The sequence below is a fragment of the Solea senegalensis genome, linkage group LG4, assembly GCF_019176455.1.
Source record: "Solea senegalensis isolate Sse05_10M linkage group LG4, IFAPA_SoseM_1, whole genome shotgun sequence".
Lineage (NCBI taxonomy): Eukaryota > Metazoa > Chordata > Actinopteri > Pleuronectiformes > Soleidae > Solea > Solea senegalensis.
This window is the reverse complement of record NC_058024.1, coordinates 26,116,022-26,130,325: the sequence shown is the minus strand read 5'-3', so window position 1 is coordinate 26,130,325 and position 14,304 is coordinate 26,116,022. Positions and strand designations below refer to the sequence as shown.

The following is a 14,304-nucleotide window of genomic DNA, read 5'->3' as shown; positions in this document are numbered from 1 at the left end:
TCTCATTTAAATTTCTCCCTCCCCTCTCCCTCCTCTCCCTCCTCTCTGTTTCTCTCCTGGTGTTTCGTTGTCTGTATTTTCAAGTCCATTTTCTTAGCAGAAGCACGATAATCTCTATAATTATAATAATTATAATCCATTCACCTCTGCTCGATGTGAATGGACGAGTGAAAGTATGTAATCTTGTCAGATTAATGACTTCATTAGTTGTTGATGCTGGGTGCTCTTTTTTCCTCTGACAATATTATTTTTGCATTATAATAAGTGAGTGAATAAATTAACACACAGGGGACATTATTTTAAAGGTACAGTGTGTATAATTGCAGCTGCAAAGGTTATAATAGTTTGGGATTTCTCGTTAGTTTTAATTTTTATTTAGTTTTGACTTTCGGTTTTTAACCCTCAGTGCCGCTGGTGCACCCGTGGTAATTTGCCATGGGAATAATACACAACTCCTTATATGGACATTGTAGAACTTTCCATTATTGTTATATGTGACAGTGATTATGTTTAAGTATAAGCTCCAGTCTGTGTGTTTGGAACATGCGCCGTTCTAATCAAAGCTCAGTTGATATCAAAGCACTGTTGTCATCAAAGCTCTTTTGTTATGTTAACCTTCATTTGTGTCTAACTACTAGTACTAACCATCAGAACCCGTACGATTTGTCGGTTTACAAACTAACTATTGTCTAACTCTTGTCCTGGTTTCCAGATTATTGAGCTGAAAGGATCCGTCAGTAAATATCTGGACAGACATCCTGGGAGTGTGTGTTTATATGTCACATATTCAGTCTTTAAACAAATGAGTTGTTTTTTCCGTCTTGTGTTGTTGAGTCAAAGTTATGATTCATTTCATATCACATTTTTCAGCCAAGATATAAAGTAGCATTAATTGTGCAGAAGTCACAAAATGAGAGCGTTTTTCTCGTCTTTTTGTTCATAAAAACGAGCCAAGTGAACTTTAAAATGTGACATATTTCACAAATTTCACAAATTCTAAAAATAGCCAACAGACTAAAGACACACATGAACATAACATAAATAAATCACATTGTTTGTGAGCCAGGAGTCTCTGGGAGCTCAATGTCAACAACAATAAACCCAATAAAAGACGAGAGGTTTGATTCACTTGGATGAACAAACTCAAGCCAATAACAAATGTTATGTTTAACTTGCATAACCTTTTTTTATGTCCCGCATCGTAAAAGACAAATTACCCGGCAGAGAAAAATAAACACACTTCATCTGAAGGATTATGTATGAAATAAATGTCCAGAGATGAAAACTAAGCCCATTTTATGGTTACTTTTAATGAGTTTTGTAAACACACAATTCAGTTTCAGTTTGTTTTTTAGTTATTTTGTTGATTTCGTGAACTATAATAACCTTGCTCACCTCACGCTTCCCTTCCAAGTGTGTCGGAAAACCCATGTCGCCTTCAGTTGTAGAATCATAACTCAAAAGGTGTTTATTTTGTCCACTGTGGGCTTCTGTCAAAAATACAGTGATGACTCAGCTCCTGATATATAGTAAATATAAAAGTCTCATTCTGGAGTAACACATACATTCAGGCAATTGTACAAGAAAGTTAATGAATTTGTCGTGATGAGGAAAAGAACATCTTCCTATTTTATCTTTCTATGCATCCTCTGCGTATCACATGCTGCTCTGAGCATCAGTGCACGGGGATGAGCTGGTGTTGTCGTGCAGGTGTTCACATGTGGAGAAAGTGGGTCATGACTTCACCACAGGCTATAACTCAAACACAGTGAGTGTCTTTATACATTGTTATACATAGAAATAGTGTTCATTAAGGAGTTGTAAAAATAAATCATTGTACAAGATATCATGACAAACCAAATCGAATGCATGTAAAAACCTGCTCTCCGTTCAAATAAACCCTTTTGCAAATGTGATATTTATCATGTATTTGCCGGCTCAGGTTACACAGGCCAAGGATCAGAAGTCTTATGGTTGACTGTTGATGGTAAACAATATTCACCTTGATGCAACGCACAGAAATCTCCTTAAAAGCTGTTTTTTCCCCACTAATCCTTTGCAAATGTCGCCTTTGAAAGCGTCTATTTCTGCTGCAAGAGGTTTCATAATTTCAGCAAACTTGTACACTTTTAATCTGTCAAAGTTTTATAGTTAAATTAAATCTACTACTTTTTTTGACAGTGAAATGACATCACTTACTCCCTCCGATGAGCTTGTTGTCACCAATTTAATCAGAACTCTGTTGCTCGTGCCTCGCTGCAGATAAGTGAATGCTTTTTATGTGGAGCACAAACAACTGACCTGGATACTGGGAGGAGATTTAAAGCGGGAACAAATTCCCCCCTCATTTTATCTCCACTGACACACTTACACCTTTGCTTTTTTTCCTTTTATACAGGGTGGCAGATTGCTCTACTGAGCCTGCAGGAGGACATGTGACAGTCTATAGAAGACCTTCATAGACGGTCTTTCATGAAGGAGCAGTCCAGCTCGCAGGGTTGAGTATTATTTTTGGACAGCATAGTCCTTTTAAAAAAATAAAAAAATAAAAAAAATAAATAAAGCACATAGCCTAAGTACTGTTGCTGTAACAATACTGATGCAACAAGTAATAAATAGGTTCTTTTTACACTTTTTCATCACAAATTTAGGTAGGAGAATCAGCATTTTTTTCATCCAATATATTATCAATAATAACAATGAATCATACACCAAATAAATAACCTTAAGAAAATCTAATGTTCAAAGGTGAATCCACAATAAGAAGAAAAAAGTATAAACCTGGATTAATTAACAAACTCTGAGTGGCAGCTCGTCATGTGACCAACCTGGGACGTTTTTGAATGAATGTTGAACTAGGAAGAGGGAGGAAATCGAGACTTTGTAAATTTACACAAGAAATACGGAAACTTAATTTCAATATTTCATAATTCTGGGAGACAATTTAAGTGAAAAAATGTGTGTAATTAGGAATGTACAGCGGTGGAAAGTATGACATTTACTCACATTTTTTGTGTAATTTGTTTTATTTGGAAGTATTCACTCTGCTATACTTTAAATCACATCTGTTTGTTGGCCTGAATTTAAAATGAAATAAAAAAATAAAATAAAGGAAACCGGAAACTTTGGCAATGATTGATGAGGACATTATGTGTTTACATATTTATTTTGTAAGCACTTTCATTTACAAAAGTTTGGCCTTTAATTAAAAGCGATTCTTATGAGATTTGTGTCCCCTTGTTCTTTTTGCACGAAGAAAAACCCCGACCTTGTTGAAAAAGTAACGTTTACTCATTTTAAACAAGCTACTTTATGTTTACTTTAACTTTTAGACCAGTACTTTTACTTGCACTAATGTCTATAAATTAGCATAACTTATATCCTGGCTCCTCCTCCTCCTGCTGCTGCTTTTCCTAACATGATCCTAACTTCGAGGACAAAGTGTGGCCTGAAAAAAACCTGCCAAGGACGCGTTTATTATGTTTTGTCTGTGCCAGTCCAACAGTGCAGTGTGCAGTTGATTCAACACACGCTATTTATTTAAATGATTGGTTAAACAAATCTAAAAAACCTTAACTTCCGTTTTTCTTCTTTCAGCTTTTCCTCTTTTCTTTTTTCTTTTTCTTTTTTGCAGTAACTCTTATCTTAGTAATAATCTTCCCGTCAACTTCTTCCTTCTGAACTGCAGTTTGACCCCACGACTCCGCCGCACCCTTGCGTATTACAGGCGAGCGGCGTGACGTGACTTATGAGTGACATCCCGCACAGCCAATCAGCTTGTAAGCCAGACACAAAGGCGGGACTTCCTGTACAGTACTCCAACATGGCGGAGAGGTCGCGTAACTGAGAGTGCAGTTTAAGCCCCCAGAGAAGTTCGCAGAGTTGGTGTACCTTTCAGCCGCAAAGAGTGCATTTGTAAGCGGATTGTCGTGTGTGGACTGCTGCTATCGGATCACGGACATGAAGGGGAAAGAGCGTTCGCCGGTGAAAAAACGCTCCCGGGCGCCAGAGGAGAGTAGAGACCGAGGAGGGAGTCACCCAAGCGGGAAGAAGCTGTCGACGGTTGGTAGCAACAGCAGCAACGGCTCCGGTCAGAGCGGAGCTTCTTCCAGGAGAAGTTTACACAGCGAGAAAAGAGACGCGAGGGAAATGGACGGACACAACTCCTTTAGCCGGAACGGCGGCGGCGGCAGCAGCAGCAGCAGCAGCGGCGGCTACGACTACAGAGTCATGTCGGCGAACAAGCCGCACGTTGTCGCTGACGTCTCCGCGGAAGCACCGAGGTCCTCTTCACGCAGCGACCCGCGGCCTCCGCTGAACCCAGAGAGTGAGTACAAGACTCTTAAAATAAGTGAGCTGGGCTCCGAGCTGAACGACGAGGACATAGAGGACGGACTGTTTCACGAGTTCAAGAGGTTCGGGGACGTGAGTATCAAAATAAGTCGAGAAAACGACCAGAGGGTGGCGTTTGTGAACTTCAGGAGGCCCGATGACGCCCGGGCGGCGAAACACGCCCGCGGAAAGCTGGTGCTGTACGACCGCCCTCTCAAAATAGAGACCGTTTACATGAACAGACGTAGAAGTCGCTCCCCTGTTTCAAAAGACAATTTCCCCACAGGACACAGACACGTCCCCTCTCAGAGACAGCTGTCTCCCACTGGTTTGGGGTACAGAGACTACCGGCTCCAACAGCTGGCCCTGGGTCGTCTCCCTGTTCCTCCTCCTCCCCCTCCCCCTCCTCCCCCTCCTGCACCACCTCACATTAGAAACCTGGAACGAGAGAGAGACTTTTCTATGTATGAGGCCAGAAACCGGCCACATTTTGTCCCCGAATGTGCCGTTTTCCGTGATGAGGACGCTGTCATGCCCGAGGATGACCAGAGGGCCAACAGGACTTTGTTTCTGGGCAACCTGGACATCAGCGTGACAGAGAGTGACCTGAGGAGGGTGTTTGATAGGTTCGGGGTGATTACAGAGGTGGACATAAAGAGGGCAGCGCGAGGACAGAGCAACACCTACGGATTCATCAAGTTTGAGAACCTTGACATGGCTCATCGTGCCAAAATAGCAATGTCGGGGAAAATTGTGGGCCACAGCCCGATTAAAATCGGCTATGGTAAACCCACACCCACGACCAGGCTGTGGGTGGGGGGGCTTGGACCCTGGGTTCCACTTGCCGCACTGGCTAAGGAGTTTGATCGCTTTGGAACCATCAGAACTATAGACTACAGGAAGGGCGAGGCGTGGGCTTACATCCAGTATGAAAGTTTGGACGCTGCTCAGGCTGCTTGTACTCACATGAGGGGCTTCCCTCTCGGCGGCCCCGACAGGAGACTCAGGGTGGACTTTGCAGACACAGAGCACCGCTACCAGCAGCAACAGTTTGTGCAGCTTCCCCTCCCACTGCCACACTATGACTTAGTCCCAGAGCCCTTTGCCCACTGTTTGACTGACCCAGTGAGAGTCAGAGAGAGATCCCCTCCCCTCCCTCCTCACTTCAGAGACAGAGATCTGTACCCACCAGCCGAATGGGCTGGCCTGGGTGTCCACGACAGGATCCGTGGAGCAGGCTTTGATCCCGTAGATCGCCTGGAGAGGCGTCTGCGTGAGCCCTGGTCAGTAGAACACGAGCGGGAGTTACAAAACAGAGATCTGAGCCGCAAAAGGAGACAAGTGGGCGATGGCTGGTGGCTGGAGCGTTCACCTGACAGCAGTGACTATGGTCTGCCCCGTCACGTCAGCTCACTAGAGCGGAGCCCTGGAGGCGGCAGTCGAGATGGGGGGCGGTACAGTGACCTTGAGCGCCTGCCTCGCCCCGGAAGACCCTCCCCCATCAGAGAGCAGCAAAACAGTAAGGACGGTGGCTTTGGAGATAAGAGAAGGAGAACACTTAGCCCAACTGGGCCGAGCCCAGACAAGGACCACAAACGCAAAGCCAGTGACTCCTCTAAGAGCCCAGCAAAGAAGGAGGACCGTGCTGAACAACCTTCCTCCTCCTCAAAGTCTCACCAGCAGTGCAAGGCAGCAACAGGAGGACAAAAGCTAAGTCAGGTCTGGCAGGGCGCCCTCCTACTGAAGAACAGCAGCTTTCCCACATCACTGCACCTACTGGAGGGGGACGTGGCAGTGGCTACCAGTCTTCTGGTGGACGGCTCTACAGGCGGTCAAGTGTCCCAGCTAAAGATCAGCCAGCGCCTGCGCTTGGACCAGCCGAAGCTGGATGAGGTCTCTCGTCGCATTAAGGCCAACGGCTCCAGTGGATACTGCATCCTACTGGCCATGCCTGGTAAGGAAGAAGAGGCCCAGGACACCGGCAGCTCTATGGAGAGACCACTGAAGAACCTGGTGTCCTACCTGATGCAGAAGGAGGCGGCGGGCATCATCAGCCTCCCCGTGGGGGGCAACCGCGACAAAGATCACGGAGGAGTCCTTCACACTTTCCCCCCTTGCGATTTCTCAAAGCAGTTCTTGGATGCCTCTGCCAAAGCCTTTACCAAAGCAGAGGATGACTATATGGTGGTGATCATTATCAGAGGAGCAGCATGAAAAAAAAAAGAAAAAAAAAAGTGCCAATTATGCAATGTGTCTTTTGTGAACTGTTGAACTGTGAATTGGGGAAAAACAGGGGAAGTTCTTGCATTGGAGCCTGCGTCTAATCCTTTTAAAGGTTTATAGAAATGAAAGCCGCATTGAATTTAACAAATTTTTTGCTAAATTCATTTCCTTGATAATTAAATAATTTGAGGTCACATGCCACATTTGTTTGCTACTTAGTCGTCAGGTAAATGTAAATTACTTGAAGGGGTTCTCTGCTGAAAGAGCAAGTCACAGTCATTCATTCATTCGATTCTTTTATATAATTTAATCCAGTGGCAAATGATAAGAAACTAAATAAGAAAACAGCGTTTAGTTTGTAGTAAAATGATGCTTGCAGTGCAGATGGTCTACCACAAAATGATGTTTTTTTTCTTGCTTGAGGAAAATGATCTATTTGCTCTAAAGCTTTACCCAAATGTCAAAGTATGCACATTGCTGTTTTTGTCAAGTTTGGCAACTTCTACTTAAAGTTAGACATTTTTTATTTTATTTTTGAACAGCAGAATAATCATATTTGTCAGCCTGGTTTCTGGTGGTTTTGAAATACTTCATCAACATTATAAGATTCAGTGTACAATACATTGCAGTAATGTCAGTGTCACATCTACAGGTTTATGAGACGTCGTTGGTAAAATGAATGCAGTTATTCGTGTGTGTGTGTGTGTGTGTGTGTTCTTTTTTTTTGACTAAGCATCCATTTGCACGATTAGTGGACACAAGTAGCAAGAACCTGTTCATTGTAATGCATTTTCAGGTCACTCACACACAGAGAGTTTTCAACTGTTTATTTTTGACTCCATGCTTAACACGTGTCTACATTGGGCTGCATTTTAATTGGAGATAATATCCTGGACTATTCTCTTTAATCCTTTGTTACAAAGAAGAGCAAAAAATGGAACCATCAAAAAGGTTTTCCTTAAATTGACGTTGATATATACAAAAGAAATACAAATTAATTTCCTGTTGGTCAACAGTTAAAGAAAGTCGCTTTAGTATTTACAAAATTGAACATCTCAAAGCTTTGCTGCGTTTAATAAATATAAATAATAAATTGCAGCCAGGTCCCTTATTTTGAAGGGCAGTCTATGAATACAGGGGTTCCCTCTGCTTGTGTCCTTTCCCTTTGTTTCAGTCGCGTCACGTTTCATTTGGATAAACGACTGTGGGTTCATTTCGACTGTAAACCTTTGTTCTCGTATGTACTGTTAAAGAAAACATGATGTGACCTATAAATGAAGAGTCATACGTACGCCATAACCAATCAGACGTCAATCATTAGAACACCGTGCTATGATCTCAGTGGACTCTTGTGTTACGCCACCTTCCTCTGATATTGATTTATTCATCTCATGATTGCTGTGTTTTCAAATGGAAGAAAAAGAAATGTTTGGTTTTTTTTGTGCTGTAAACTCAGGATATCTGGAGAGAGACGTGGAGAACATCGGTGCTCGTGGGCCTAAGACGTTTACCTAACTGTCAGAAAAAAAACACACAAAGTGCAACATGCACTTGATAGATTTTGTCTCAATAAATTTACTCTTTCGTGGGAAACACAAGTGCCTTGGAAGACAGCTTTTGTGACCTTTTCTGTTCTCTTGGAATTGTCTATCAAACTAAAGGCTTTATCACTTTGACAGCAGGAGCTTTCCCTCCCTCCCTCCCTCCCCCCCCCGGCAGAGAGGAGAGGAAGTGTGAGAATGGAAGTTTTGTGTTTTTCATTTGTCCAGTGACCGATTTTGTAAGATTTGACCGTTACTGTTACATGCTTGTGTCGGTGCGTCCGCAAAAGGCAAACCTAGAGTCGCTGTGACTCTCCAGATGTGTGGCGTATTCCTCAGTCACCTCTGGCCCGTGTGAGCGGAGGCGTGGCTGAGACACGGCGGAGCTTTCATCCCTCTGGTTGGTCACCAAAGTCACTGTGGTTGTCTCCAGACCCTGAACAGGAGCACAGCAGCATCTCAAGGCCCTGACCGTCTTTCTCGTCTGGCCCCGGCTGAGTCCCGATGGTTCAGCATCTGTGGGCAGCTTGAGAAGGAAGTTTCTTTTATTTGTTAAGGTGTTTATTCTTGCATTTGGATTTTTTGACGAACGTCTCTGCTAGGGCCAGACTGTCGGAGTAAGATTTTTTTGTGAAGCGTGAGACCGCGAGATCTGCTGTATTTGCCGTGAAAAGGAAGAGAAGAACGCGCAACAGAGGAGAAACAGTTTCCTGTGCAGGGGAAACCCTTAATTTTTAGTTCATATGTTGATGTCATTATGTACATAAAACAGATTCTGTGCAAAATGTGCACATGAAACCAAAAAAAAGGATGAGTCAGGATGTTGCTCAAGATCAAGATGGCGTCACCACCGCTTCTTCTCATCAGTGCTTTGTCTCAGAACTGTCGTGAGGAGCGTCGCCTCAGTCCCAGGTGTCCACATCCTGCCTCGGCGGGGGATTCAAAGGTTCCTCGAAGGTTTGAGGCCAAAAGGGTTGAAGTCTCACCTTTTGAAGTCCAAAGGTAAAGTATTAAGATGATCCAGGTATGTATTTAAATGTAGGACACGACTAACATTGGTTTCAGTTTGAATGCTGGTTACACAAGCCATTTCTTTGCTAGCTTTGCAGACGGTCCACTCGTGAACACTGTTTCCTTACTGATCCAAATGTTCTATTTGGTATAGTGTTTTTTTGGGGGGGTGGGATGTGCAATTTAGCATTGTGGGTACAGAACACAGCAGCAGTTCATGAAATATCTGGGTATTGTGTGATAAATGAGTCATGGTCCTCAGTGGAAAACTACTGACAAAGTCGTGGTATGAAGAAATGTGGCACGTTGTAAAAGTGAGTTACTTGCTTGTAAAAGCTCTGCACTAAAGGAAAGAAGACATTTAAAGTGGTCAATTAGGAGTAGGGTTTTACAGTTAGATCTATACTGCATCCTTTCAACAGAATTTAAGATTAGATTTAAAGTTAGATACAACTTTTGCATAAATGTAGCATAGAAGTAAATAATAACAACATTGCCTGGATTTGAAGTATAATATTTAAGATTGCAGTTTAAGTTAATGGTATTAGGCCAAACACTGCCCTGCAGTTAATTATCACACGTCAGCGTTTACTTGGGAAAACATCAGCATAATGAAATAAGAATCAAATATCCTTCACTGTAGCATCAAATTTGGCAACCTCTCCATTTTTCATGTTGTTCAGCCCATGCTGCTTTCTTTAAATGGATCATTTATCATTTAATTAATAATTGAAAAAATTTGTTTATGACATTTTTACTCATCGTTATGGTGAAACACAGGGAAGAATTATTGAATGACTAAATGCTGTTTATACTACAAATACTGAGTAGACTGAGCCTCTGTAAATGTTACAGTGAAAGGCTAAATGTGTAAGAATTTACTTAAAAATTGACATCTCTACGAGCTAAATAAACACTTTGAATTACCATGAACATTTTTTTTTCTTTTTGTTTAATTATTAAAATTGAAATAATTCCACATGCGAGTCTGACAGAAAGTTGTATTGAATTGATTTTGTATACATAACACCTTAAAAATATTCTATAACTCATCTCATGATTTAACAGTAAATCCACTTCTTCACCAGTAAACCTTGTACGTGACTGTGTGTTATATAAATATTGACTCACATGAAACCTATGTGTTGTTACAATGTGGAGTATTTCAGGTCATTGCCACAGCTCAGGAGCAGAGAAGAAGGAAAACCTGTTGTCCCCCCATGTTACACTACACCTCGGTGAGTACAATTTAGATTTGCACTTATACATATTTTTATATTTATACATGCAAAGCTTTATGTAAAGATTGTAAATGAAATTAAATGTTTTCTTGAATAAAGAGTGCTATACTTGAAAAACCCACTCCTGTGTCTCTCTTGTCTGACTTCAGTGAGAAAGTATTATGGTGAATAGTGATTTAGAATGGTCTTGTTTTGACTGTTTTTGTCCTCTAGAGGGCAGTGTTACACAGTGTGATATCGAGCAACCAGAGAACTTAAAGGACGATGAGTTAAAGGGGGAGATTTATAGAGTGCTTCCATGAATAATGTTATTATTTTACACACTTGAGTCGTGGCAATTATAACTCATGGAGAGGAGTTATAAAATAAAATATTTATGTTTGTAAATATATATATGTATATATACACGTGTGTGTATGTGTGTATATATATATATATATATATGTGTGTAGTATGGCATGCCATTCAGGAAATTAATTTAAGAATATATATTCAGACTTTATTTATATATATATGTATATATATATATAATATATATATATATATATATATACAAACATATATTCAGACTTTCATTCAATATATTCTTAAATTAATTTGTGGAATGACATGCCATAATATATGTTTATGTATATATATATATATATATATATATATATAAAAGTACATATTATGTATATACTTTATGTATATACATAATATGTACTTTTATATATATACACATATGTATATGTATGTGTGTATATACAGTACATATATACATGCATACCTATATATACATACATATATTTGTGTCTAAAAATATTAATATCAATCTTAACTTAGTATTCGAACTGACAATAAACGGTGAAAATACTCAATGTACGAAATGCTTTTTCCTAGAGTTTTGTCTTCACTACAAATGAATTAATCCAGTAGTTTTTTGTCACTTGGTTTTAACCGTTAATGTCTTGTTTAGATGGAGAGAAGAAAAACAGAAGAATGTTTTTTCTTTACAAGAGGAAGAAGCCATCATTGTATCGGTCTGTCTATTAACACTAGGCTAAGATGCTGTGTGCTATTACTGCTACCTCAGAGCCTAACCTATACATTTGAATGTATTGCCCTCGTGTCAAGCACTCCTGAGCTTCACCAACATGGTGTGATGGACACAATAGTTGAGTGGAGTGAAAAATAATAAGAACACTGCCCTTGAAATGAACCCACATAAAACCAGACCATCTCCACACTCAGTACCATCCACAAAGAAGATCTGCAGTAGTAAGTCAACCTCTAACAAAATATTCTCCTTCTCTCTTTGGATCACTAACATTAATCCAAACATTATGCTTATTCCACTTCAGGTTGGCTGTAACCACTAGATGGCAGAGGACTCGCCAGCATCCATGTGACTCTCCTGGGAGGAGCCTGAGCAGAGGATGAGTCATCTTACTTAGAATTCAGTCTTCAAAACACAGGATCCAAATGCCAGCTATTCACTGTGTGAGCAGGCGCTGACTTCCAGTCATACCATCCGTGCCTGTGATGTGTCATGATCTGAGGGTTTTTCTTTAGGCGGCTGCTTTTGATCTAATTTTAATCTGTGATTAAATATTCAATTTAAACATGTGCAGACACACACACACACACACATGCTATTCTTCACAGGATACTGCACTGACTTCTGATCTTTTTAAGTGTTCTCACTTCCTCATCTTAAACCAAAAATTAACCAGCTCCTCAGACATGAGGTTCTGCCTCATTAGGACCATGTTTTGGTCTGCATGGGGATTACTGGTCCTGACAAGGTCAGTGTTTGCTAAAAAGGTACACAAAGCCATAATTGTCTTACAGGTGTTCTGAACACTGTTAATGAATGCATTACTACGTTGTTGTTCTGTTCTGCAGTTTTCAAATGGTTCAGTCTGGTTACACACACCTGGCTGCTGCTGCTGCTGCTGCTGATGCTGCTGCTGATGCATCTACTGATGCGTAAACATGGTAACACTAGACAGCAACTGCCGGCCGGAGCAGGGAGCGTGGACAGCAGCGTCAAACCTCTCCTCTTCAATCATTCATCCAGCAGTGGAGATGTAGGACAGCAGGTAAGATTTCACTCTGCTGCAACCTGCCACCACAGACTCCAGTGACTAAACAAAAAACCCCCCCAATATCACTTATTCTGGGTGTGTACTGAGGTTCCAACCCATTCAAGGGCTTCAATTTTGTTTTAATTTATCCAAAAATGGACAGGAAGCTAGTGGAGAGTGGCCAGAATTACAGTGATGTGTTCATGTTTACATGCATTTGGACTAACTGTAAGCGTGCCAGGGACATGTGGTTGACACCAACAATGATTTGTAATAAAGGCATGAATCACACAGTAAAAATATTTAAAAGATAAAACCAGTTTAATTTTTGATAAAAGCCGGAACTGATAAAAACTGTACTTTTTGTACATTTTAAAACTGTCCAAAACTGTCCATTTTAAAAACAACATTGGTAACAAAGGACCCAAGTCCTGCATCCAAACACAATGACCTCAGTTATTTTCATTAAAATTTAAAAAGTTAAAAGCCACCCAGTCCTTGCTGGTAGTTGATTATGTCGTTTTAAGGAAATATACATTCGTGAGTCATCGGCATAAAAAATGGTAAGCAACGCCATGCTTTTTAAAAAAGTTCCCAAGCAGCAGAAGGTAAAGTGCAAAAAAAAAAATAGGGCCCAGAATTGAGCCTTGGTGGACGCAGGACAGAGAGGCAGTGGATGAGGAAGCATCACCTAAAGGATGTCACCAGTATCAGTACATGATATGTAGCATTAACATGAAGTTGAAGATTATGAGACAGTAGAACTGATCTCGACATACACTCACTGGCCACTTTATTAGGTACACATGAGACCTAATAAAGCATCACCAAGTGTGGCCTTCTACTGCTGCGGTCCGCTGTGTTCAGAGATGTTCTTGGTTGTAACAAGGGTTTATTTGCGGTATTGTTTCGAGTTACTGTTGTCTTTCCATCATTTCTAAACAGTCTGGTCGTTCCCCTCTGCAGCTTCACTGAGGTGGTTGTGCATAAAAATCTCAGTAGATCAGCACTTTCTGAAATACACAGACCAGCCTTGTCTGACACCACCAAAGTCACTTCAATCCCTGTTCTCTCACCTTCTGATGCTCAGTTTGAAGTTCAGCGGGTCGTCTCCACTGTGTTTACATGCCTCAGTGCGTTGAGTTGCTGCCATGTGACCATGTTGCCTGGTTAGATGTTTGCATTAACAGGAAATGAAGCGGTTACCTATTAAAAAGTGGCCAGTGGTAGTGCAGCTGAAGTGAAACATTATCATCACATATAGGCAATATTTTAAATGAAGAATGTCCTGTGATATAATGATATTATGCTTCAACTGAACTGAAATGAACTTCAAACATCAGCCTGCCTGAGACCAGTTTATAACTAATCAACTATTATGAAGCAAACAGACTAGAGTGCTCACTCTGCTCTCAGGAGATCTCAGGCCCCATGGCCAAATAAGGATGAAAAGACGGCAACAATGGCCGTTGCCAGAAGAAAGTATGTCTGTCGGACAGGTGTAATAAATATCACACTAAGTGATCTGTGTAGTCTCCCATTTCACCCTCCAGTAAACAAACATTAGTGTGATACATGAAGAAAACCTGAAGCCAGTACAGTGCCACTGATCTAACCCCAAACAGACATGACGATCACATCAGGTCATTGTCAGGTTTCATGTGGAAAACAGTGGAGCTCAATATATAGTACATATTTTGGGGAAGCTCATCACAGTGAAACGAAGCTACAGAAGTTACATTTCACTTGGTACCTGTTCAGTGTAATTGCCCGTCTATTAGGGACGGGTCAACATATGTGTATAATATATAATGATATATGTGTGTATATATATATATATATATATATATATATGTATGTATGTATGTATGTATATATATATATATA

At 41.0% G+C, this 14,304-nt stretch overlaps 1 protein-coding gene across 1 annotated transcript; it reads left to right on the top strand.

The window, feature by feature from the left end:
* Positions 1–3,806: 3,806 nt before the first annotated feature.
* On the top strand, positions 3,807–10,469 carry LOC122768049 (RNA-binding protein 15-like). Its single transcript, XM_044023731.1, has 2 exons — positions 3,807–9,098; positions 10,269–10,469. The coding sequence occupies exon 1, from the start codon at positions 3,961–3,963 to the stop codon at positions 6,544–6,546; it is 2,586 nt and encodes an 861-aa protein (XP_043879666.1). The 5' UTR covers positions 3,807–3,960; the 3' UTR covers positions 6,547–9,098; positions 10,269–10,469.
* Positions 10,470–14,304: the final 3,835 nt, after the last annotated feature.

Coding starts and splice junctions, on each gene's coding strand:
- LOC122768049 (XM_044023731.1), top strand. CDS start 3,961: ATGAAGGGGAAAGAGCGTTCGCCGGTGAAAAAACGCTCCCGGGCGCCA.